Here is a 26,669-nt window from a genome sequence, read left to right as displayed (position 1 = left end):
GCTAAACCTGAGCTTGCTCACATCACCTACCTCGAATTCAAATTTGGAGCTGCCGAAGTTTGTCCTCTGCTTCTGCCAGAAGTTGTCGGGCTTGATGATGAGGGCAACGTGGATGCAAGATGGGAACGACTCCTGAAGGATCTTCAGCAAAGGCTTGATGCTGTCCCATTTAGAGCCACGCATGTCCACAATGACAGTGAAGCCATGCCTCGCCACTTCCTCGCTAAGAGAGGGGAAAAAACAGGAGGTTACATCTGTTGGTGAAAAGTACACCAATGTGTGGCTAAAAAAAGCAAGGTTTAAACTATTTTTCATAAAGATCAGGCAATATTAGCTTGGTTAATCATTCATACTGGACTGGAAATTGAACACGCCTTAATACATAAAACCAGGCTACAACAACCAAATCGTTTTACAGTTCATAAAAAAATCTGTAAAAAAGACCAAAGGGTTTAAATTCAAAAGATCCAAGAGAAGGGGAAAAAAAGCCCCCAACATATTCAAAACATTTGAGATTTCCACTGCTGCTTACCAGAAGTCCCGCTGCCGACTGAGTCCATAAAAGGTTGTTTCTTGGTGCGAAAGGCTTTAATCTGAACATGTCTAGTGAGGAGACAGAAACAGACCCTCCTGCTCTAACTCACTCTGACCTCCCTCTCTGAAAACAGATCGCTCTCCAAAATAAGAGCAAAAAAACGAGTGCAGGAGAGAGAGGGGGGAGGAGAATTATGAAGAGAAAGGAATCAGAGCTGCAAAGGAGAAGTAGAAGAAGAAGCAGCTGATAGAAAGGGATTAAGCTGAGTTTGCCTCCTGGATTTTTACCTTTGATGCTTTTAGGAGGGCTGTAATTCTTTTCCATTAATCTGCATAGAAATGCTCCTGAAACCATCATTATGAACAGAATTTTTTATTTTGAATATCAGGGAAGAAAAGTGTTCAAAATGCTGAGGGCAGACGAATCATTGACTCCTCTACTTTTACGCCTCTGAAAAGACAATAATCACACTACTTAATTCATGGATGGTTCCCTGAACCTGGGAACAGCCATGCAAAGCACACTAACTGACTAAAACATGAAGTATTTACAGTTTGAACATCTCCAAAGGTGCTCTGTAGAAAGCTGGATGCAATTTATTCAGCCACCAGACAAAACTGTGCTTTGTAAAAGACCTGCTGCTGGAAGACAGTAGAAAGTGCAGCGCAGGGGAGACCACAACCACATCCGACTCCAAGCAAAACAGCCTGGAGCTCAGTGTAACACGTGAAAGAGACCTGCGCAGGGCAACAGAGTGCAGGGATGTGGGGAAGTTCTTTGAGAGCAGCTCACTGCTTTTTCCAGACGAACAGGAGAGGAGTTCAGAATATACAAGATTGAACGGCTCTGTGGGGCCTCGGGTCACGCTTTATTTCAAACCAAAGCAAGATGGGAAAGTCAGAAAGGAAAAGAGACGAGTCTGAGAAAGTCTGTGACTAATTAACCCGATTAGGATCTCCACCGTTGAAAAAAACCAAAAAAACAAACAAACTCTCTCTGTTGAATTTTCTAGGAAACCTACCTGGGAATAGTAGCCAGGTAAGCTATGAGCCTGCGGAGGTCTTCAGGTCGTATTCTGTCATGGTTGCTCCGAGCAGGAAATGTGAGAACGGGACCTCCGCGTCTGTCTCTGCCACCTGTTGGTACAATCCAGACCCCAAAACAGCCATTTAATAATATAAACTTCCTTCAGCTATCCTTTAAATCTTGGCTTTTAAAAAGAACAGAACAAATGGGTGTGGGTAAAAGCAAGCAGATGCTTATCTCAAAGTTATAAACATTATTTTCCGTAAAATAAGAAAGTCATGGCATCATTAGTGATGATGTTGAACATTGTCCTCTTTGGTATCAGAATAATACTGAACAATGTGTGAGAGCACAATGTGTGAAAAAAAAAACTGCTTCCCAACCTTCCAAACTTACATTACTTTAGCTTAAACAGATGTAAGTTTGGAAGGGTGGGAAGGAGCCCTGGCATTTCTATATTCAAAAATATCCTGATATTGACTCAAAATTCTATAAGGTAGGAGTACAAAGGTAGAGGCCAACACGCAAAAGTGTGTTTTTTGTCAGAAGTAACCCGATTGAACCAGAATGAATTTGTCTGTCTTTATGTGTATGTTGAATGAAACGCAGTCGTGTCTTCTGACCTGAGAGAAAGGCGACCTTCTCCTTGAGGATAGGAAGTACGTCAATGGCCTTCATATCCTCATTGCGGTGAAACCCTGAAACACAAAAACGCAGAGAGGCCGGCAAACCGATTCAGTCAGTGGGAGCACTGGAAAACCACTCAGGATCTGCTCATCATAACCAAAATTGAATCAATTCATCATTGGATGTGCATAAGCACATGCTGATACATCTCACACATATGAGGGGGGTAGAGGGAGCTTTAACTTCAGTGTGATCTATCCTTTAAACACGTGTTAATCACAGTGAAATGGAAATGAACCAATCTGATAAAGGCCGAGTACTGAATCACACACACACACACACACGCACACACCAACACACGTATGGATTAGCTTAAGGCTCTAAAGCTGTGATTTACAACTGAAACTGAAAGGACAGAATGTAAAGACACAGAGGTGAGCGGAGTGAAATAATGATTCATTAGAATGAAACTGCAGTGTTCAGCGCGCCAGCTAATAACGGGGACGACTCCAAAAAGAGGCTGCTAAATAACTCCGGCCTTTAATGGCCACCGTTATATCGATTTCATCTGCAGACTGAGGGAGCCGGGCGCTGCAGCCGGGCCTGAGTGACAGCGCATTTGCTCGCCGGGGGAAATGGCCAGAGTGGACACAACCTGATGATATCATAACTGGAGATTGGACTGATGCGGCAATTTCGGTCGCTGGCGCCACAGCAGAGAAAAGCTAAATAGCAGAGTGATTTCCTCACGCTACGGTCTTTATAGTTTTATGATCTCCTTCTGTTTAGAACTTGCTGCACCTGTTTGTCCTCCACCTTACCCCCACCCATCTGTCTCTTCCATACATCGAACAAGATATAATAAGCTGGAACAATGTTGAAACAACAAAGACATTCTGACTTTATTTTATTGTTTTGTTTGCTTCCAACTGGCGATTCGATGTGTGATCTGAATGTTGGGGAGTGAGCTAGAAGGGAAAAAAGTGCTGTTCTTACATCTGGTAGCAGATGTGTGTGAAGAAAACGTTCCTCACAACAGGGGTTTGTACGGAACACTGGTGCTGGCACGCAGTCAGCGTTGTCCTTTTAGAGCTGCTAAAAACACAGGGTTTTTTTCTTCTTCGCAGCGAGTCGGAGCGTACTTGCTCTTTGGGCTTCTGTCAGCGAGCTTGGCACACATAGATTAAAGATGCGCCGGTGAATTTTGGCAGAGGGTTTGAAAGATTTCTGCAAAGCTGACGGCGGGACTGAAACAAAAATTGCAGCACAACTAAATATAAACAGCTGCTGGTGAAGGGAAAGATGCCTCCACTCCTGAGTAGCCGACCGCGCTGATATGTGCAAATAACCCGTGTGGTACCAAAGAAGCAAAATCCACACGTTGTGATTCATGAAATGCCATCATCACCTCTTGCTACACACAGACGCAGGCACAGTGAGTTTCCCGCACTGCACACAGGCGCTCATTTACAAGCCTGCTGAGCATGAAATACAGCTTTCCAATCACAGGTTGCTTGTTCATAACACACCAATGATGAGAGCGATGCATTTTACTGGCAGCCGGAGGCCTGTAAAAAGAGGTGAGATGCACCGTGTTGGTCCACTGAATGGGCCTTTTTTGCACGTACATGTTTCTGTTTATCTGAAATCCAAATTAGGAAAATCAAAGGCGACAGTGACTGTAATGTGTGAAAATACATGGCAGTGTTTGTGGGGACAGGCGATCATGACAGGTTCAGTCTCTCTCTCACACAAACACACACACCAACAATGGAAACCAATTTTGCAAGTGTTAAAACTTCCGATAATTTGCATTGTCACAGCATCTTTCATGACATTTACCAAATTAATGATTTGTCACTTTCCTTCACATAGCATCGCAAAGGGTCTGTCACAGCGTGCAGACATCATGATACTGTATTGTAGCTCAACTAGAGCCCACAGAATGTATGAACTACTGAACAATTTTAATAATTTACATTTCACGTGTAGCTTTAAGGCTGAGACGGCGGTGCATATTCACTCCTGTGTCTCTGGATGAATGCAAGGGAAAAAAAGTCATGACAAAGCAACAGCCATTAAATCGCTCTACCCATCATTGTCTCTTCATGAGGACTATGCTCTAAATCCTTAAATTCACACTGCCGTGCAGCAGGAGCACTGAGGCTGCACGGCACAAAGTGAGCGTGCCAATCAATTTCCTTTTGACCCCCTAAGTTCGGGCTGGAAATGCTGCATCTGTGTGAATGCTAACGCCAGCGGAAGGGCGCATGTCCTCACCTCAGACCGATTCTGTTGAAAACACTGACCACGGTTTGCGATGAGAGTGTATTGAAAGAGACACGCAGTTTGAATAAAAGACAAAAATAGTTTAGAAACTTCTGGCCAAATATGACATTTGCAGAAGCCGGAGTTTACAAAACCAAAGTGAATTTCTCATTCATGTCATCTCATTTCCCGAGCATATCATAACGGACGACCTCAGCGCTCTGTGCCAATCCCTCAGCTTCCAAGCTAACAGAACGCAGACTAGACTGTCCTCAGCACGCCGGCAACAGCCTGGCACGCCACATAACGCCGATCCTCTGGTTCACGGCCTCGTCTATTAAAATGCACAGCGATTACAAGCTCAAGTTCACACGATGTGCAATAAAACAGAGCAGACACCCTGAAAGAGACCCTTTGTTCGAGAAGAACAACAATGTTAAAAATGTACAGTACATAGAAGTCTGATGATTCTTTCATGCTCCAGCTGCAAGTCAGAGTCCAGTAAGCAGACCTTACAAACCCACTGGCAGGTTTTTCACACTACTCTCTGGTTGCTCGTACTGGCCAAATTGGCTGGGTGAAACCGTGGAAAGCTTTTGGGAAACCTTCAAACGCAGGCAACATGTGAGAGCGGTGAGTTTACTCTTGTGTTCCACAGTAAAACCCTTTGCGGGGTTCTAAGAATAGTGTTGGACTAGCTAAGGATGTGCCGTATTATTGGCTTTTTTGGTAAAAAGGGAACTGAGTCTTAGGGCAGGGCGCAATACTGCAATCCTCTGGGGAGGCACGGCACTGCAACACAACTGATACTCCAAGAAAAGCTTGAGTTTTCTAAAAGGTTTTTTGTCTCTAAAGTAAATGCCAATCTGGCACATGTTTAATAAATGAGCTGTGTGTCGAACTGTGGCAGATATAAAAAGAGGAAAGTGTTCTGTATGCATAGTAAGATGAGGAGCAAAGTTTAAACACCTTTAAATCAAAAGCGCTGAGGCTTCACTTCACTGTAAAACGACACAACCCTGTCAAACACCAGATAGCAAGTACCCAAATCCACTCATCTCGCTCGATGCTTCACTGTCTGATCAGTGTTTGATACTGGCATTCATAGCTTCCGTGACATTTCTAGCTCTAAATGTCGGCCAATGGCGGTCAGCAGACTCCGACACCCCACCAAAGTCGACCGATTTTTAAAGTTCAGTTGAACAGTTTAAGCTGTTTCCGCCGCCGCGGTGTGGAGTCATAAATGTGCTGTTCTTGTCGACTGCGGTTTTTTTTTTCTTTTTTTAGTGCGAACACTTCAAAGCACACCCTCACATCCCTTTCTTCCTATGCCTACATGTATGTTCCATCAGGTTGCCATTGCTCTATAAGCTGTTGTGGAAACCCGAGTGTTGCACTTGCTGCTACGGACAGGTTGTTTGTCAGATCCCTTGTGTGACAACCCTGACTGAATAACATCAAGCATGTTTTCTCAGTGCAACAGGGGCATAACATGAACTCTTCCTTCATCTCTCTCTCTCCACCTCCTTTCTTTAACTCTTTTACTTGTCCCCTATCAACTTCTTTCCATCTCTACTCCAGTTCTGTGACCTTCAGCTGGAGCTGGCAGGGGGCCTGGGGAGTGTGGTGAGCTCAGCTTTCACTAGCGTGCTCGTATTGTTGTTACACTGAGGCTTACAGTAAAAATAACACGTTGCTCCGACCGCAACCCCTCGACCTGAATATAACCCCACTGCAAAAAGAGTGCTATGAATTAATCATTGACAAAAAGGACTGGTAGTAAAAAAAGGGATGAATCTATTACAATAAGGAGTCACTTTAAAGGGTCAGTTGAAGACAAATGAAGAGAGAATTGTCAAAGGATCACTATTTTTTCAACATTTTTTAAAAACGTAGACCTACTTTGGCCTATATTTGACTGGGGGTGGAACTGGGGGCACCAGACAGCACAGTACTCCGCTGTACATCACACAAGGCTCTGCTTGGCCGACTCATTTATACAAGGCAGCGAACAGAAAGCTCAGTAAATCACATTCACAGCGTTCGGCACTACAATTGCCCTAAATATAACTCTCAGTTAGTAGCATTAGAGGCGCTTGGGGACACGGCTTGGATAAACAATGCTCAGCAGTCTCATGTGAGCCAGCAGCGTGAAAATGAAGGCTACCTCAATGGGTCCTGACATCAGAACAATCGATGCACCACTGGACAACTGAGCTCGCTTCTGAGCTCACACAAAACCGCGATGACATCACTTGTCTCACATTACACAGTTAGTGTTTGGACACACAATTGTACAAAAAGCTGTAAAATGGCCCATAAACAGTAGGCAGCTGCTTTGGGAGGTGAAGTCTGTGTTGTGGCTGTATTTGTGCAATGTGATTTTGTTTTCTTTTCACATGCCAGTGAGAGTGGATATCAATCTCAACATCACGTACATTCTTCAGAAACTCATCTTTTCCTGTTTCGGTGTTACACCTCTTATGATCCCGTCAGTCTCTTTCTGCATTCTCCCTCCTTTGGTGACTGTATTGACTGCAGACATAGTCGGTGTCCCCCCAGGCTTCACTATTGGCAACCCTCTGTGTCCCTGGACTGTACTTAATGTCCGCACACTGAAACAAGACAGACCGAAGAAAGGCCCACAAACAATACACTACATACAATAATTTCCACTACAACGCCATTATTTATGAACCTTTAGAAAGTTGTTGGTTCAATTCCAGCTCAGACCTTGTGTGGCTTTTGAATTCTCTCCCTGTGCTTGTGTGGGTACATTTCCAGGTGCTTTGGTTACTTTAATGGTGCAGAAATATGCACATTAGGTTGATTGGAGACTCTAAAATACCCCAGAGCTTGAGCGTTTGATGTGTGCCCTGTGATTGACTGACAATCTATCCAGGATGTATTCTTGCCTCTTGCCCTTTAGGAATAAGCTGTGGTTAAAAGAATGAATAACTGGATCGTCATATCACATAAACGATTTGATCAAATCAGGATTTACTGTAAGTGTTTTGAAAATATCTTTTGTGGGAATTCTTAGCCACAGTCTGCAGTAGGTTTGCCATGTTTTCATTTCTCCAAATACTGACAAGGACTTTCCAGGCTGTGCTCTCAGCCTTCCACATTATTTCTTCGCAGCAGTCATCGCCTCACACGTCATCACTCATTACCTCCTCGGGAACAAAAGAGCATCGGCGTTGTTGTTGAAGCAGAAGAGCAAATATCAGGTGAACAATGTGTCCGCAACTTTTGATCCATTTATATCTTAGAGAAGCTATAAAAGGCTTTGTTTCTATGCAGCACTGACCACACTGACCCATATACCACAGTAAAAACAGGACAACTCAAGCATGATGCTTGATGGAGGTAACATGGAAAGAAATATGGATCGCTTATATATTTATACTGCATCACTTTTGTGCGCAATCCTCCTATGCATGCAGCCGTAACAGCATGTGTCATTCCAAAGGAGATTTTAAAGTCACAAGCAAGGACGCTCATCCACTCAATGTTTGGTTGAATTGTTGAAATCAAAGTATCCATTCTCAGAAAAGCATAAAGCACAAAATGTGGGAAAGTTGGAGTTGCAGCTAAACCCTGGAGAAAGGAAACAAATGCAACACCTGACAAACTGCCAGTGTTTCATCACGAAGACACTGTTGCCTCTTTTACACCTGCAGAGGCTTCGCATCATTTTACATGATAGCGTGGAGCATTCCTGGTGATGGGTCCTTTAGGGGATCGACTGTGACGCCAGCTGAAATCTTCTGCACATTTTAAAAGAATGATTGTCAGCTACAGCTTTGGCTTCAAAACACCACCACATCACCGAGAGTGTCATAGCTTTTGCTTTCTTTTCCTATTGTTGCTTTTGACAGGCTGTTGTACACAACTCAAATCCAAGTAATTCCAGCTGCAACAATTTTACCTCGAAAGAAATCATGAATCCTTTCTGCACATATTTTCCCTGTTTCCAGATACACCACATGTTTAAGTGGCAACAAATTGTAACAAATGGCAAATAAATAGCATTCATCAGTGGTGAATGACATGCATTACAACCTTTTAAACAGTTAAAATGATCTGCCTTAAAGATCCTACAGTACTTGTGAAGGGTCTCGGCATTTGTATCCTTACATCCTTCTATCACAATGTTCACATTTTTATATTTCCCCTGATTAGATTTGCGTAAAGAAAGCACGAAACGAATAAGATGATAGATATAAAGCACTCTACCTGATAATCTGATGAGCATTTTCCCAGCTTGGGCATACTGCCAGCTGTGGTTATCCAACACTGCCATGGTCGAAGAGTCACGGCCTGTGCTAAACCTCACGCGGGTCTGCAAACCACCTCACCGCTATCTAACCTAACCAATGTCGCATGGCAAAAGCAACACGGCAGCAGACGTGCCACAAAGTGGACAACGCCCTCTTGCTCCTACGAGTTGCACAAAACCAAAGACGCTGCCAGATTTTCTCCTCCACCAACTGGCTTTCCCCCCCCCGGCTGCCATGTAGTAAACCCCTCCCCAAAATAAGATTTACTCTCAAGTGCTGCTTTGCATTGAACAGTTTCTCCCATGTAAAGAACACTGTTAAGCCCGCCAAACAGTTGTCGCTGGTGGATTTGTGAGTGAAATAGGCTTTAATAATGACTGGAGGTAATCTTCTCGCTGTCTAATACTTGGACTGTGTTGGTGAGCATGAGCTTTGGAGCAGGGGTCTACCGAGGAACCTTGTCATACAAGAGTCCGACACGCAACAAAAATAATCAACATTTCAAATAAATTAATGTCTGATTCGAACATGTAATCTTTTAGATTTGATTTGAAAAGGGGGAAAAACATGTAGAACACATGAATATTGGCAAATTCTGTACAGTAAAGTGGTAATCATCTAGTTCTAATTTAAATTACCACTTGAAAATCTTAAAATAGAATTTTACATGTTACTAGATTCAGCGAGCTCAAATTGCATTCAATTATAGTATTAATTCGCCAAAAAACTGCCTGAGGGCTTCAATCTTTTAAACAAAGAGCTTATTCACAATTTAAGAGAAATAAAGTATCTTTGTTACTGTGAGGTTATGGTTATTCTCAAAAGATTTCTAATGGGGCAACACTGGAGCCCAGCAAATAATGTAGGTATTATAAATCATGTCTCAGAGCCTTTGGACTTAATTTTTGACTTAATCAATATTCAGAAATGCAAGACAAAAAGATGAGATATGCTAAAACAGCGGCTTAGCATTAATGTATCATAAAGCAATGTGAAACATCATTTAAATTAAGAACAAAAAATAGAAGCATCCAGCTCTTTTGACAAAAAGGTCTGACTCAAAACCTGTCTCACTGTTTCTGCAGCATGAAAAACAAAAGTTTAACAACCGCAAGATGAACGGCCAGTGTGCGGGAGATGGACCCTGTATGAAAGGCTAAAAGCCTCTTTTAGCACCGCGCGTCCATGTGCATCTGTCTCCCCAAACAGTCAAGTGTACAAACTCAATGGGCAGCCAGCTGAGTCGAATCAACACATCAATGAAGTAGAGAGGAAGACGCTTTGTACGGCTGAGAGAACAACCATTCATCAGATTCCCTCTGTCCAAACCATGCTCCCGTTGTCCTGCCGCACAACAAAACCAAGCCAATAAAGCACACTGTACCAAATAATGCTTGGAGGCCAGCTGAGAAAGAGTGCATGTGTGTGTTAGAGAGAGAAAACTGAAACGAGCTTAAGAAGCTGACACCTGTTAATCATTATTTACACCTTTTGTCATTTCTTTCTAACGCCATTTGATCCTGTGGCTTTTTTGTGGGGTTTGTGAAACTCAAAGGAATTTAAGCATTTTGCAGCAGCATTCTTTTCCGTGTGGCTAATATGTCACACTGGCGTCGCAGCTCTGCTGCTGCCGTTTGGAGAGGGGGGCAAACAGTATATGTTGAAGCAGTATCAGTTGAAACATTCCATTTTGTATGGACACTACCACAGGGGGAATGGTTACATAAGAAAACATTAGCATAAAATGGTTCTATGCATGACTGGAGTCCAAAGGTTAAAAAAAACAACAAGCTTGACAAGTGGAAGAACGCACTCTTTCCCCATCTCACAGCACCTGCCAACATATGGCTGGAAATTAAAAAAGAAACCAATCCAGATGCAGCAGGATCATTAAGCAAGAACATAACAAAACAAAACTCATACCATATGCACCATAGCTATTAGAATGACATTTCAGTGAAAAATGCATATCATAATTCATTTTAACAAGTTTCTGTAACTTACTTTTTTTAAAAGGTGATCTGAAAATTCCTGATTTAGCTGCACTTCTCAATAAAATATATTTATTGTTCATGAATATAAAATGGGGGGGGGAGTATGTCTGTGTTTTGGGGCAGCCAAATCCTGACCTCAGCTGACAGCAGCAGCACTAACACAGGGGCAGCAGAGCGATGATAATAGGATTATTAACTCAGCCACAAGTGTTGTGGTGAAGTTATACTTGTACATAGGAACCTTACACACTGTAAAGTAATAAAAATGCTGCAACTGTGAGTTTAGGAGCAGTTCGAGGCAGTTGAACAGCTGTTTTTCTCTGTTGTCTTCCTAAAAAAATCTGGAATGAAAGACTCACTGAATAACAAAGAGAATCAAACAAATCCAGCAAACAGATCATTAAAACTGAATCCAATTCTGTGTGTGGGTGTGTGTGCGCGCGCAGGGCTTACAGTTGGCCAAATAACAGTGTAGTTCCTGTTTACAAGCTCAGCAATCAGCCAGATCCCAGAGGAAAACTTGCAAAGATATACACAAAGGCCTAGTCTTCCTGTGTGTGTGTGTTTCTAATGATGTACTGATGCATCGGTTTCATCATCACTGCTCTCCCTTCTCTCACTCTACACGTTGGATGAATGCCAGTTGTCGGTCAGCATCGCTCAACCCTTCCTCATATCCCTGCTTGTCATCCCAAATCCGTCTTCATCATCCTTCTGTCATGCTGCTTTGCTGTCAATCCACCCTGAATGGATTTTCACTAGACTTGTCCTCAACAAAGAGCAGCCAATGTCCTGTTGAACACACAGACATCCCAGGGGGAGCAGTGGCTGCAGTCAGGAGGCAGGGGCCCGGGGAACCTTTGGTTATCTACTATTTTCACAACATTGAAAACAACTGTCTAAAGCAAACAGAGAGCCGCTGTCTATCAGCTGGATATATCTGACTTACTTGCATGGGTGCACACCTTTGTGGACACACATCCTGACAGAGGGTTTTGCTTTTATCTGCGCTCCAATAAGTATGATATTGAAACCTCCGTGTCCTGTGGCGCGCTCAAAATTGCACAAAACTCACAGCAAAGTCTGCAACAAAAGACACATGCGCACCACGGTTTACGTATATATAGTATATATTTCTGTGGCGATAGCTGTGGGGTTTTTTTTCTTCAAAGGAACATTTTCAAGTCTTACAGCTACACTGTAGGCAGACAGAACAGTTTGATATTCATTTTTATGTCCGCGCCAAATTTAGGTTACACACTCGCAGCCATTTAATTGTAGGTCGTTTTATGACTTTGAGGCCTGAACTCAGCAGACAAGCACACAACCACACATGGACTCCACCTAAACTGCATATAGATAGGAAAGTATACATGCTCGCGTCGTCCAGGAAATTTTTTTAAATGAAATGTTAAGAAGGCAGCAGAAGCACAAGCAGAAGCACAGCTCCATGATCTATGACATTTGGACTCAACCCTATGGATTTCACACATACTTTAAAGGCTGAGAACTAAATAAAGCCAATGATGGTTCAGTTCATATGGGTGCCTTGGTCGTAAACATGAGAGGAGGTGTGAGCTTGTGACTCATAAGCATTCATAATTTTATATATGTGCTAATAATAGGGAGCTGAGGCGAGAGCTTTATGAACTGATTGGAGTGCACTTCGCCTGTGTGTATTTCATTCAATTTTGATTCTGCAAGTATCCATTAATACATTAAATGGAAGAATCTATATGAGAAACACATGCACACATAGGGAAATGCATCAATGGGCTCATGTTAAATCACACATCAATACAATATAATACTTACAGGCTTCAGCAGACAGGGTCTGAATCAGAAAACTGCCTCCAGCTTGTCAATGCCATTGATCTGAATGGTTGCATTGGAGAACTGCTCTTTTCCATCTCTATATGAGCTTCTCCAAGGAATAAAAATAGCCTCTTTCCTCCATCCTCAACGCAGTTTCCATACATGCACTGTCAATCCTTCTTGTCAAAGGCTGGTGCACCTATTCCCACACATGCCCTCACTATTTCTGCTGCCTGCGTGGAGCCACAGAGGAGCAATCAATCAGCATCTTAAGGAGAAATGTCAGGAACATATTTTCATGTGAATTTATATTTCCTTCTCTCTCACAACTTGCCACGCTGCCGTTGTAGATAAACCGTTTCATCATATAGACGCATCAACTCGCCTACATTTGCAAAGTCTTACACAGCGAGAGTGTGATGTGGAACCAAATTAAAAGCATTTAAGCGCTCCTGCAGCTGCACAACCATCAAAAGCTACAAATGCATCTATAAAAGACGATGGGCAGGGAGAGAGTAATGGAGATGTTCTGTCCCTGGAGCAGCCAAGCATCCTTTATGCCCCTGGAGTCAAGGAGCCAGTAGTGGCAATGCATAACATATCCCCCTACCCTTAAGCTTAGCCCCTCCCTCACTGGCCATCCCATGTGAGCTATTGGCTTATGCGTGGGGGAGAGGTTGATGAGGATTGGATGGGAGACTGAGTGGAACCTTGCCTTCCATGCATCAGTGCTCCGCAGGAGAAGACTGAGGGTCAGAGAGTGTGTGTGTGTGTGTGGGGGGGGGGGGTGATAATGAAGATGATGTGAGAAAAACAAGAATGAGGGCTGGAGGTGAAGGAAAAAATGAAGATAGAAAGAAGAGAAAGGGGCAGAAGAGATAAAATAAAGAACAGTTAAAATGAGCACCGAGATCGTGCTCTTAAAATTCACGAGATCGTCAGGCAGAAATGGCAGCTGAAAACTCGAACAACCCAGTGATGATGGTGATGCAGAGGAACCCATGTTGACTGCAGGGATAATGCAGCTTACAACAGATGGAGCATATTAGCATGCATGGTGGTAGATTTATACATCTAATGTGCATATAAGACAGGACGATTTCAGCCGCGCACGGCGAGGAAGAAGATCCACACGGCTCCCATCACTGCACGAAGATGCAGTTGTGCCGTTCTAAATGCTTTACCAACCTTCTTTTTATCATTTCATCTTAATACCATCATCAAACCAGGACAAAATGCATTAAATGGATACTTTTGAGTGATTAAAAACATTCACAAAGTCTGTTTTTTAATACATTACTTGATAAAACTGTCTGGATATTAATTATGGGCACGCACACTTGAATTGGCTTGTCTTGTTATGTGCAGCCGGGGAAAACATTGCTTAGCAAATATCATTATGTTGATGTCCTGTGACAGGAGGATATGAGCTGAGCGCTTTCTAAAAACCAATGCAGTCACTGTTTTGCTGCATGATCCAATTAGGGCAAAACACACACCAGCACACACAGAAACTGAAGCTAAAATCCATACGCCCAGAAGTGAGAGCAAAAAGTTATTAAATGCACAAAATGGCCTCAGCGGCTCGATGGGAATAATTATAGTACTCATTGTGAAAACTGTTTTTGCACTTTTAGGTCAGTAAAATTTCAAATTTTGTGAAGAACATTCCAAAATGCTACTGTTTGCAACTCACTTATGAACGGTAAAATGCCAGGCTGCAGTGTAATTTGACATTCCAGTGGACACTTTACAACGTCTGTATTCCAGAACAGTAAACAAGCAATTGCGTCTCAGTGTTTACTTGGATGCTAAAACTATGCTGTTATAAACATCGGTGCCAACCTCAAGCTGCTATTCAAACTCTCCTTCCTCCCCACCGTGCTTCACAGAGAGTGGCCAACTGTGATTATTTTGTAGGTGGATGGGCAGAATGTGCATACAATCCACTGCAGTTAGCGCTCATTTGATCAAGCAGGCAAATAAATATTGTATTTGGTAAACCTTTTTACTTTAAACTCTGAGCTGTTCCATGGTAACTTTTTGTTTTTCATTTTTCTGCTGACCACACTAACAGTTTTGTCTTTCCACATCTGTGCATGTGGGCTGATGCTCAGAAAAGCTGAAATAATAGAGCCGCTGGGTATGGTAAAATAACTATAATATCCATAACAAATCTAACGATATCTGTATTTTGTATACATTTCTAAGAGCCGCTGGGGCAATTTGGATATCACATTACATCCACATTGTTTGCTTCTCATTCAAGAAGTGTTTCATGCACATTCCCATATAGTCTCTTGTAAACTGGTTCTACAATATTTACAAAGAGCATTTTGCTGATGTCTCTGGCAAAAATCTATAAAAAAGCTGTTTCTTTGCTGTTGTGACTCCTTCAGCTCACTGTCACATGCAGGATGGCTGGCTCGCTGGCTGGATGTATTTATTTCTGAAATATGAAAAGCTGTTACATGTAACCATATCATATGGAAAATGGGAGAAGACACCTCTGTTCTCTCCTCCATGACCACATATTTGCGTAGTTTCAGTCAGCTAGAATGCAGCTCACCATACTGTGTGTGCAAAATATTGCAAGTACAGCAGGAGATCAGAACGGTCCTGACTCAATGGGCCGTTGGCCACTGTTGCAGATTATCATAGACTTGGAGCCAGAGCATATCTGGGGAACCATCCAACTCTTTAGTCTAAGCATGCTTAGCCTGTAAATCCATATGCAGGCCAACAATGTTTTTGGGACACTTGTCAGTTTAGGGCTGCAGTGTGTCCACAAATCTCATCCAGAGTCTCGACTCTAATGTTCTCAATTCTCCTCAGTTTAGCACATCTATGAGCGCAAATGTGCGTGAGCTAAAGTGATTATATTTTTCCACAGATAATCCAGTTTTCCCTGAAAAAAATATATTTTCAACTTCATGACGAAGCTCACGGAGCAGACGAGCACTCACCATTCGGGGAGTAGAGGGGGTATTTCAGGAATAAATAAAACTAAAAGCAAATTAATTTCCCATCTTCATTGGGATCACTTTGGCACTGTTCTTTTGTGAGTGGTTCAGTGCTGACCTCCTCACGACTCTTTGCTGCCCAAGAGAACATTTCCAAGTTGTGCTACCTGTTTTATCCCTTCTTGTCTCTGGTTCTCTCTTCTTTTTGTTTCACTGGACCATCTGCTACCAGGGTTAACTTGTTATACAGGGAATCAAAATCTGGTCCATTTAAATTCGCCCAAACAGTTCTGATGTTAAAGCATCCTTGAATATGACCTCAATTAATGATACATTTAGGCATGTCCTGATGACAAGTCCTGTCAATAGTGCATGTATTTTCCACCCAATTCTAAAATCGAACTAGCGCAGCTCCAACTTCTATGACCTACTCTGATGGAGGGATTTTAACGGTTTTCACTGTCCATCCACAGCACTCGTTTGGCACGGCTCAGTCATTTTCCATTAATACAGATCCAAATACTGGCATGTGGGAATAATACATCAAGCTTAATTGCAACCAGTCTTGTAAAAATCTTGATCCTCAAATAACCCAATTGGAAAACATAAGATCAAATTTGTCAAACAGACACAGCTCAAAGGCATGCGCAAAAAGTTCTTCAACATAGTTTTTTGCATGCTCCCGCTTGGCATTGGAAATTAAGTCCTCCTCTGTGCCAACCTTCTCGTCACAGATTGCAATTTAAACTGTTCATTCTCTGGAGCTGCTCCAAAATATTTCAATAGCATTTAGTCAAATGGGGTCAAACTGACGCTACAGTCAGGGAAGCGGACAAACATTGGGATCATCTCTGCCCATTCGTTAATACGGGCCTTTAAGCAGACTACTTAATTTCAAGAGGGAAAAAACCCAGAACAAAGAAAATGACTTGCTGTATTTATACACTGTATGTTTGCATGTTGTGGGTAGCTTAAGGATGAGAACCCACAAGCTATGGATGGTAGATTACGCCACTAAGGAGTCTGAAGCTCAAGAGATTTGACAGAGCAGACCTTTAAAAATCATTTCTCTTTATTGTCGACCTCTTCTTCACCAAACGTTACCTTTCATCAAGTGAAATTCTATTTGATGATGGGATGTGATTTGAATGGCCTGCAGATAATCTGTTCAACACGCACGATCCACGGTTACATTTCTGAATGCGAAACAGTCAGTCAGACCAACCTGAGGTTTGACCTGGCCCGTCCAGTTTGGATTCACATTTTGGGAGAGCGCAATCTAAAAAAGAGACAGAAGGAAAGAAAGGAGTTAGAGTAGCAAAAGAGCATGAAGAATATAGACGGCAGTTCTCTGGGCCACCGATTACCTCAACCACTGCTGTGTTTTAGTGTCAGATGTTAAAGCTCTGTGATTACAGAGTACAAATGAGAGAGGTAGAGTGCCAGCAAAGAACAGCACTTTGATCTGAGGATCAGAACAGCCCCGGCCTCAGTTAAACACTATCAGACACTGTGCACGAGGACCCACACAACAAAGATATACTTCACCTCGTTTAATAAACGCTAAACTGTTTTTGGTTGATTCTATTTTTCCCTTTTTTGTATGTGCTCTGATGCTGGGACATACAAACATATTCACCTTTAATACCCAAGGAATTGTATTCTGAATACGTTGGTCATAAATATACATTACAAAATGCAGTCAGAAGGAGAAAAGCTGTGCAGCATCTTTATTTACCGGCCTCCAATAGTAGGCCCTGACTGCAGTGGTGAAGCCGATGACGTCAGGTTTAGAATGACGATCGATTCAACATCGGGTGGCTAAGCCACACGTCCGAGACTCAATTCTTAGTCTCAGAAAAATGGTCAAGTAACGGACGGCCATTTGATTTTAATGATGAATGCAGCTCTACTTCCAATATCACTAACACGTTCTGCCAATGTGATGTGAACATATTTATAGTTCATCCTTCATTTATGTTGCTTTATCTGTACAGGAAATTCAATTCAGATGTGTGGTCTCATGTAAAGACACAAACTGAGCATCTACAAGTGTTCTCTGCTGAAATGTCGGGGCTGCTGTGAGGCGCAGAAACCTGCCGGAACAGCAAGCAATACTTGTTAGTCTCCAAATGAGCAGAAGTGGACTCTGGGAATAGCGTGCTGACAATCAAACCGCATGCCCGTGAGCCGGATACAATTCTGGCCAATTCCCCAAATGTAAGTACTTGCGGTACTACCTAATCTGAACAAATTCTTTATTTGGACCAGCTTACGTGGGACAGCAGACTGACGGAGTGTCTTTCTGGGTCACGCGTCAGTAGGACACTGTAGTGGCACGAGATAACAGAGTGGGGAGGCGGGGATGTGATGGGACAGGGCGGCTTAGCCCTTCTGCTTTTGCTCCTGCTGGCTGCCCCTTTGAACAGAAGAGCCTGGCATATGCTGCCGCCTAACAAGGATTACAGTTAGCACCTGTTCACACACTGCATGTTGAATATGTCTCTGGATGAATACGTCCCAACAAGGAACATGCTTTACATGTGACTGGAAGGGCAATTACAGCACAACGGGCTAAAGTTTTCCTTTACTTTGGATCCAATGTAACCGTAGGAATAATACTTGATCCAATCCTAAACCTGTTTCATCCACAGCCAACGATGCCAAGCATCACTTTAGCCTTCCAGAGAGGAGCACGGCTGGCAACGTTCACGTGACAGGGATCACAGCCTACTGCTGCCTTCAAAGCAAACAGGGAGCACCAGTGTGTGAGTGTGTGTGTGTGTGTACGAGAGGAAATACACAGTTTCTGTTGGTCAGACTGAGCACAGCTGTTGACAAGTGGTCTCAGGCAGCACACAAGCCACCACACATGCATAAGCCCGCTGTGGGCTTTACTTTGATTTTGAATCTATGTTCAGCAAAGTGTTTGAAGTAAAATGTCAGAATATCTGTAAATACTGAGATCCCCAGCACGCTGCCTGAAACCAACCGGTTCATTAACTGATGTCCTGAATTGAAAGGAGCTCATCCTGATGAGGATGAGATGCCAGATCCAGATGCTTCCTTTGGTTTAAGCTGCAGGGAAAGAGACAAAGGGCACAGCAGTGACTGTGAAAGGCAGGAAGGACTAAAACATCTGCTTTAGGGTCATCATGGGAGAGCAGGGAGGTCGAACATGACTCTAATGGACGTGCGGCTGCCTCTGGACAGATATACAGGCCCCAAACCAAGAAATGTTAAAGATTTAGTTTGCTGGCTGTATTTATGCATGTTAAAAGGATGACACGCTGTGAATGAATATAGCGCTTCATAAATCACGGTGCTGAGCAGTAAAAATCAAATATCACAATATTTTTACCCATGTACCAAAATACCAATGCTGACTCTTTGGCACACTTAAACACATAACACTTTTGATGTGTAATCATTGCTGACTGGTGTGTGTGAAGGCAGACCAAGATATTATGTAATTTTCCTGGCCTGCCACCAGTAAAAGCCAGGACAGGACACTTGCACAATATCATGTATATTCTGGTGGTGTTCATATCAACAGATGAAGAATGTTTAAATTAATACCAGCGCTACAAGTTCTATATATTGTGCAAGCCAAAGCCCTAACCTCTAACACTCACATGCGCTCACACATAAATATCTCTTTCTCATATATTACTGAAATTTTTGAGCAGTGCAATGTGGTCTCTTTATATCATTTCATGGTAAAATAACCATACACAGGTGCAAGCCTTTGTGTTAAATTTATCAAAGTTATCTTGAAGGGTTGTGGTGCTGTGACTCTTTAATGGGATCCTGTTATGTTCCACTTGGGAGAGGCCAAATCAATACTGCCGGCCACGTGTTAATGTTGGCGTAGCCATGCATACCTTGTACCTCAGTAGAAAAACTGACTGTTAAACATTTTATATTTTAGAAGGACTTAGAAGTTCAATTTCTTTTGTCTTAAGGCTCCAAATACTCCACGATGAGGTAAAACACAATGATGAGGTAATGACGACGGGATGTGTAGGAGAAGACTGGAGGAGGCGAGAAGGGAATGGCCAGGATATAACGAGTGGGAGTTTGCAGTTGACAGTTTCTCTCATATCAAAGAGGGATTTGCAGAAGGCCACATCCCACTTTTATGACCTACAAGTCTCATGTGCCTCCATCACATGTCCATCGGTGCCATTCCTCCATCCCCTCTCCCCTGTATCGAGGGCTTCAGGCGACATGAGTGGGAAGCAGTCATTTATACCTGTATGTGTGTGCGTGCGTGCGTGTTCTTATACTTGCTGGATATTCTACTAGCACAGTAAGGACATTTTTGGTGTGTGAGGACATTACGGCTGGACCTCACAACTTCAAAGGACTATTTCTGGGCTCTAGGTAGTGTATTATGTCTATGAAAGTCCAACAAAGATTGAAGTACAATGTTCGTGTGTGTGTGTGTGTGTGTGTGTGTGTGTGTGTGTGTGTGTTGGGTCATGAAGCGGTCTGTAGCTACAATCACATTATGAATCTGCTGGAATTCTGGGTTATTGTCTGTGTATAAAATGTTTGCTAATTAAAATGGTCACATTTCCATTTTAAAAGCCAAATGCACAGCACAAATCAATGCAATCCTAATAAGAAAATAAACACCATACCTTGCACTACTAACCAATGAAATTTCTCCTATTGAAAGTGAGATCTAAGAGATCTAAATTGAGATCTAAGTAAACACAGGCAAATCTATTTCAGCGCCTTCATTAAAATATAAGCACAACTGTGTTTTGTAGACCAATTTGACCCAATACTATAGAAGAAACTCCGAGAGCTTCATCAAAGTGCGTTCCCTAGCATGCCTGTAAGTGACATTTTAGAACAATCAATAATTTGTAGTGATAGAGGGGTCTTACATGTCCATGAAGTACATTACAGCTTTCAAAAAGGTCAGTGTGTCATATGATCGATCAGCACGGTCCGGCTGTAAAACAGGCAATTACAAAGGCTGCGCCGCATCCTCATTTACTAACCCCGTAAAACTGAAATGTAAGAAAGGAAAGGCAACAAGAAGCACCACAGTATCGGCTTATACTGGACACACAATACAAATAAATCATCAGGATTTAGTAGTAAATGCTGCTTCTAATGATTAACCTACCCAGCCGGAGCAACTTTACCTCCACAGTCGCAGCGAGTGATGCTGTGAGCTGGCAGCACTTTCATCTTAGCTTCCCGTATACACACCAACACTCGTTGGTTGGCGGTGGTGGATCAAGCATATTTGTGTGGATGCAAAAATCTGGCGATACCAAAGCATATCTGATGGTAAAGTTTGCCGCAACCTCAAACATGGCCGGAATGAGCTCAGCTTTTGGTCTGTCAGGATACGGACTCAAATTCCCGAGAACCCCCCCCACATTTAATTCATTCTCCGTTTATATTTATTCGGCCTAACCCTCTCATCCTTTAGGAAAGTCGGCTCAAAAATGCGATTTAGCGGCGTGGGCAATGCCAATCTAAGCTCATAGTCTTTAACTCTGACCAACTGCCAATTAGGCTACCCCTGGATGAGCTGCCCATGGCGGGCAAAGGAGCCTACATTTGGCAGGGCGAGCTCCACCCATGTCTCTGCTCTATAATTTGCAAGGCAAGGGCTCGTTTGTCCTTTAAAGCATGTCATGTCCTTTCTCTAGCATCTCCTTTTTTTCATTGACTTTCCCTTTTCTTACCCTGAACATACCTTCTCATAGCATCTACTAGGATCATAGATGCGTAACCGTACAGCCTTCTGAAGTCGCTGACATGCCAACTAAGCTACAAGCTTCACTTGGTCAATGGGTTTACAGGGGAGACCATTCCAGTTGTCAATAACGACGCCGTCATTGTTGACGTCAACGTATTGGGATCAAGGACAGTGCCAGATGAAGCTACTTAGTGACACATTATGCAAAGCAGACATTAACTGCAAAAGTGTTTCACGAGTATAATTGTAACAACAAAATACAGCTTCTGTCAGGATTATAAATTATTTATAACTGCACACCAACACGAAACCCATACATGTATGGCTGAAAGCCTTTCTGCATTTCTCCTCCAATACCTTCGCAGCAGGCGGCTCATAAATACATGAGTATCTCTTTCTCTTCTGACGACTGTAGCTCGGGTTCTTTGTGCAGGTTGTTGTTTTGCCTTATGTCATTTGAGTTTTGCGGGGCAGTCATCCATACAACGATGCATTACTCCGGGAGTTTAATTTCATTATACGGCTCTCAGGACGTCCTTTTTAAATTAGTGCATTGTTAAAACATACTGTCTCGCAAAGGTTATTTTGGGCTTTGCAGAGACGGTCTCTTCCCTCTCTGCAGAGCTCCAGTGGAGCTGACAAGGCTGTGTCTGGAGATGTAATGCATCACTTAAGTTTCACCACTGACCTCCTGATTTGAGTTCATTTGGACCTAATGGTCCTGACACAAGAGAGAAGGAGAAGCTCTGGATTGAAAGTTTACTGCCTGTTACGCACTAATAATTCCACCAGTGATACAACAGTAACAGTAACTTGCTCACTTTCTCTGTTTTGCAAGATCGATCATCCTTTGTTTCAAGGTCATAGAGGACACTGGTGTCCTGTCAGGGCCAAACCATCCAAGTAGGTGAAAGAACAGACTACAAAAGAATGCAATAAATACAATAATTCTTATTGCTAAAGAGTTATGACTGCATGCTTCCATCTCCAGTTATTCCTTTCCTCGAGTTCAGCAGTTAGGATTGGCTTTAACTGGCGAGCAACCTGCGAGTTTGAGTCAGCAGCTGAGCTGTGATCCACGGCATCAGTGTGGGACTCAGAGAAGGAGCTCCATCTGTGCACTAATGTATTTAAGCAGAGCAGAAGATGGAGCAGCGATTCGGGGCGACGGTTATTCTTTAAGATAAAGAAAGCAAAAATGGGACAAATATGAATGGGATCCATGCAGCTCACATGAAAAGGTCTCAGTGAAATATTAAATATGTATAAAAATAGAAGTATTTCCAGCTTTTGAACAAACTTATCTGGCACATCAACCTTTTTTTAAGAAGCTTCACAGTCAGCCTTTTTGATCAGCTACATCAGACCTAAATTTTTAGGTTTCACTTTTTAGTTCTGTTCATTAGATTCGCTCATATTCTATTCTCGTCCGCCTCACTAAAGGGAGCTTTTCCACAAGCAGTTCGTACTGCAGTGAACCGAGCTGCTCTGCATCTGGCTTCCCACTGTGTGTGTGTGTGTGTCTGTGTGTGTGTGTGTGTGTGTGGCGGGGTTCATGGGACTTCATTTACTACCTGCAGCTCAGGCCCAAAATGAGTTCCACCTGGGCTGCGGTGACAACTTGTTGAATGCAGCTTTCCAACAATGGCTCCATTTTCCTCTCCCAAGATATATTCGACTTAAAAAAGGAGAAGAAACTAAAGAGGGTAACACAGTTTCAGGTCATTTTCAGGACATTTTTAGAATGTCGCGTGGGGGGTATCACCAATGAGAAGAGGCGCTGAAGACAGCAGCTTCTTGCACAGCATTCTTCTCACGTGTAGCCCAAACATCTCAAGCCACAAACACTCTGGTACATGACATCATTTCTCCGGTATATTCTGCAGAGACATGGTTATTCCATACTTTCCTAATAACGTGCCTCACAAAAGTTCCTTGAGGCCATACGCTATTTCTGGCTCGGTCAATGAATATTGCATAAACTGCGTTTGCCACCACATAAACATCCAAGTAGTCCAACTTCACTGTGGGCCAACTTTCTAGCCAATCGGAGACATTGACGGGAGAATTTTCTTCTTAAAGCGTGCAATAAATATATGATTATACAGTTGCATGTCTTCTGAAAGTATTGATGTGCTCGTGTGTGTGTGTTCTTGAACGGCCGACCCTGAGACACCAGGTGTCAGAGAGAGAAACAGCTGATGAGAAGACAGCTGCTTCTTCTGGGCCGTATCAGAGGTGGTCCTGATCGAATGCCTTGTTTCTTTACAAGGAGACATTTTACCTTCATGAAAGTGGAGGTAGCAGGTAAAGCTCCCACCAGCACTTAAGAACAGCAAATAATATGAGTTTGCATTCCATGCAGCAACACACATCCTATGGGGTATCTTTTAAAAGGGAGAACCTATAAATAAATAACTCATTCGGCCCACACTGAGGATATTGGAGCCAGTGTGTGGCCCCACCAGGTTAATGACTCTCCTAAGCTGAGGAATGCAAAGAAACCACACATCAGAGGCGGTTTCTCCTTCATTGAATCAAATAAAGTGTGTTTTCATGCAGCAGATATTGGTACTTGCACAGCCTCTGACAAAACCTTTAATGACAATTTGGATTCAGAGTGATTCGAGAGGCAGGTCCATTCTTATTGGTTACCATGATGCCATCATATCAGACAGGCCCAGCACTGGGAGTGCAAACCCAGCTGCCCCGTACCTCCATGGCCTGGGCTCTATCTGTGCACGGAGATATCTGTTTAATCACTGCAATTTAATGCAATGGTTCAATGGAACGCCCCAGTCAACGAGCTTCGTGATAAGGACATCCCGTAGCGTCGAAACGCACGCAGGCGACCGCTGATCAGTAACCTTCGACACCTTGCAGCCCGGTCAGAAACAGGGTCAGCACCAAATCAACAAAATGTCGCATTTCAGTAGATGTTACTCGAGCTGGTGTCATCAAAGGCTGCGCACTGACATGTCACCGGACTGAAATGTGGTAAATAATTACAAGCCGTGCGCATCTCTCCGCGCACGTCCAAAGCGCCAGACGCATCTCGCCCCTGCCAGTGGTTTTTGACAACAATGTGGCAGAGCCACCACTGATCTAAGCCACCGACAGCGTTACTGTAGCTCGTCCACAGCCAGACTCGCCCCTTTCCGACTTACCGGATTTGAAAAACGCCGCTATGTCTGCCGCGTCCTTCGCAGCCTCATCTAATCCCTCTCCTGCGCTCATGGTTGGGGCCGCTTTTGCAGGAAAGGCGGAAGATATCCTCAAACGGTTTGCTTCTTATGATAGGAATTAAGGAGCACAATCCGATCCGGTCATACAATCTCGGCTCCTTTCATTAACCGAGAGACCTCCTCCTCCATTTTGGCCGAGAAGGGAAAATCCTGGCGACCGATCGGCGGCGCTCCCGAGTTGGGACGAGAGGGCGGCGAAGAGGAGGAGGTGGTGGAGGAGGAGGAAACAGGGGAGGGGGGTGATAGTAGAAGAAGGCGGAGGTAAACGAGAGGAGGTGGATGAGGGCGGGGGGCTATTCCGTTTCAAGTGGTGGGTGGGGGTGGGATATCCTGGGATTCCGTATTTGAGAGGTTTGGTGCATTGTGCGCCACCCAAATTAAATGTGCGCCACAGCACATCAGGACCCCCGTCAGCATCACCCACTGCGGTGTCGCGGCGTGGGAATTGCTCCTAACGGCTCATGCCCGGGAGGAATGAATGCCACCAGCGCATTTTGCAGCAGTAACACGAATTTCCTGCACATGATTTAAAGCGCAACGCTCCGGTGCCATATGTGCGCGTAATGACTTCATTCTTGTGCGACAGACCACTTCAGCTATTTAGCCTTGATACTGACATGTTCACATAGGCGACATGTTTGCCACAGTAACGGCGAGTGAGTAAGGAAGAAGGGGCAAATTATGAAGTCCATCTTTGTTGGGTGATGAAGAGGATGCGAGATGATGTCATTTGCCCCACAAATCTAACCCAGTTCTCGACGTCGGCTGCCCAGCAAGGACCGGAGTAATGCTGCCATCTAGTGGTTAGTTCTACTAACTGAACGCCAACGGTGGCGGTATGGCGAAGAGATTTGGGCAGATTTATTGGGACATACTGTATTTATTAACGAGACTTAAACAATAATTAGAAAACCCAAAACACATATGATATGTCTTTAAGTAAATGCGACTACAGTGTTATTGTTCTTTTTCAAACACTTCAGGAAGTCTTGCTTACAAGCAAAGTTTTTACTCTGGCATCTTCACGGTATTTAAACTAATTTCAATCTGGAGAGAATGCACATTTGGTAAAATAATTACAACAACAGAATTCGCCCAACTATAACTAAGTACGAGTTGTCTAATAGCACATCCCCTGGCACTGACTGACGCTAAATTGGTGTAAATTACTAACTTGTGGGTTGTGCCAGGTAATTAAAATAGCTTTTAGAGGGTTCTTAACGGTACTCACACGGGAGTTTTATAACCCTACACACGTTTAAAGATCGCGCAAAGGTAACAAGTAACAAACATGGTCGAACCTTAAACTAATCAGTGCGTATTGACTTTTTCCCAGGGAGGAGACCAACTTTACGTTGTCATGGAAACACTAACACGAGGGGGACGCATAGTCCAGGAAGTAGTTCTGATTTTTGCACAGCAAACGGTTCATGAAATCTACCTGCAGATAAACGATTCTTTACGTGGGTGCGGATTCTTGAAGTCATGTTCTCTCGTATCGCCAAAGCGAGGACCAGACCGTCCGGCCCCGCGGAGTCGCGCAAGGAACCGCAGGTTCGTCTCCAACTTAGTTGAGATCAGTCACATGGATGAAAGTATAATTATAGAAGTTGTAAGAAACATGTCTTATAATATATTGAGACGTGCTAATTCAATACTCATGTCGCCCACAATTTGATCAGATTAATCAAGGAGATCCAGATTTTAACAGAAAATTCAGTAAAATTCTTAATTTTTTTTTACATCTTCATGAATACGACTTTTAAAAAAAATTCTGAATACATTAACGCCCCAAGAACCCCACTCAGATTGTGGCCAGATGAACCGCAACACATTTTCTGTTTCCCAGCAATGCTGAAACAATGCCCGCTGCAGCGTTTGTTGTATTACCACCGTTTGTCCAAAGGATGGCGCTGTTTCATTGCTATGATGATTCATGGGACTCCCGTAAGGCTGGACCTTGCACTCAGAAAGGCTGCACGTAAAAGAAAGGATATAGAGTTATGCCAGTTGTTCGAAACTGTTATCGTCTCCAATTATTGTAATTTACTGTGTTAAAAACAAAGCAATGCACGTCACAAAATAACAAGAACATAAACCAATCAATCAGCACCAGACCGAGACTGTCTTGTGCCAAGGGGTAGGACATTGTAACACATACAGTATGAAATATGCGGTCAGAGGC

General features: G+C 43.3%; 2 protein-coding genes across 3 annotated transcripts in view; one reads left to right on the top strand and one right to left on the bottom strand.

Annotated features, from left to right (window-relative positions):
- The window catches only part of triob (trio Rho guanine nucleotide exchange factor b), a 63,234-nt gene extending 38,542 nt beyond the window's left edge, over positions 1-24,692 (bottom strand). The window contains exons 1-5 of one of the 2 annotated variants that reach the window (XM_057045792.1): positions 24,407-24,692; positions 16,737-16,790; positions 2,185-2,259; positions 1,557-1,671; positions 31-223 (exon numbers count right to left, since the gene is read on the bottom strand). In XM_057045792.1, coding sequence (XP_056901772.1) covers positions 31-223; positions 1,557-1,671; positions 2,185-2,259; positions 16,737-16,790; positions 24,407-24,476 — 507 coding nt within the window. In that variant the 5' untranslated portion in view covers positions 24,477-24,692. The remainder of the gene's footprint in view (positions 1-30; positions 224-1,556; positions 1,672-2,184; positions 2,260-16,736; positions 16,791-24,406) is intronic. The other variant, XM_057045793.1, reaches the window with a different exon arrangement.
- A 1,150-nt stretch (positions 24,693-25,842) lies between these two features.
- Positions 25,843-26,669, top strand: part of dnah5 (dynein, axonemal, heavy chain 5) — a 44,997-nt gene continuing 44,170 nt past the window's right edge. Inside the window, 1 exon segment of the mRNA XM_057045142.1 lies at positions 25,843-26,038. Coding sequence (XP_056901122.1) covers positions 25,970-26,038 — 69 coding nt within the window. The 5' untranslated portion in view covers positions 25,843-25,969.

This window comes from Takifugu flavidus, chromosome 10 (assembly GCF_003711565.1).
Source record: "Takifugu flavidus isolate HTHZ2018 chromosome 10, ASM371156v2, whole genome shotgun sequence".
In the NCBI taxonomy this organism is placed as follows: domain Eukaryota; kingdom Metazoa; phylum Chordata; class Actinopteri; order Tetraodontiformes; family Tetraodontidae; genus Takifugu; species Takifugu flavidus.
The sequence above is the reverse complement of the archived record's forward strand: the minus strand, read 5'-3'. Positions and strand labels throughout refer to the sequence as shown.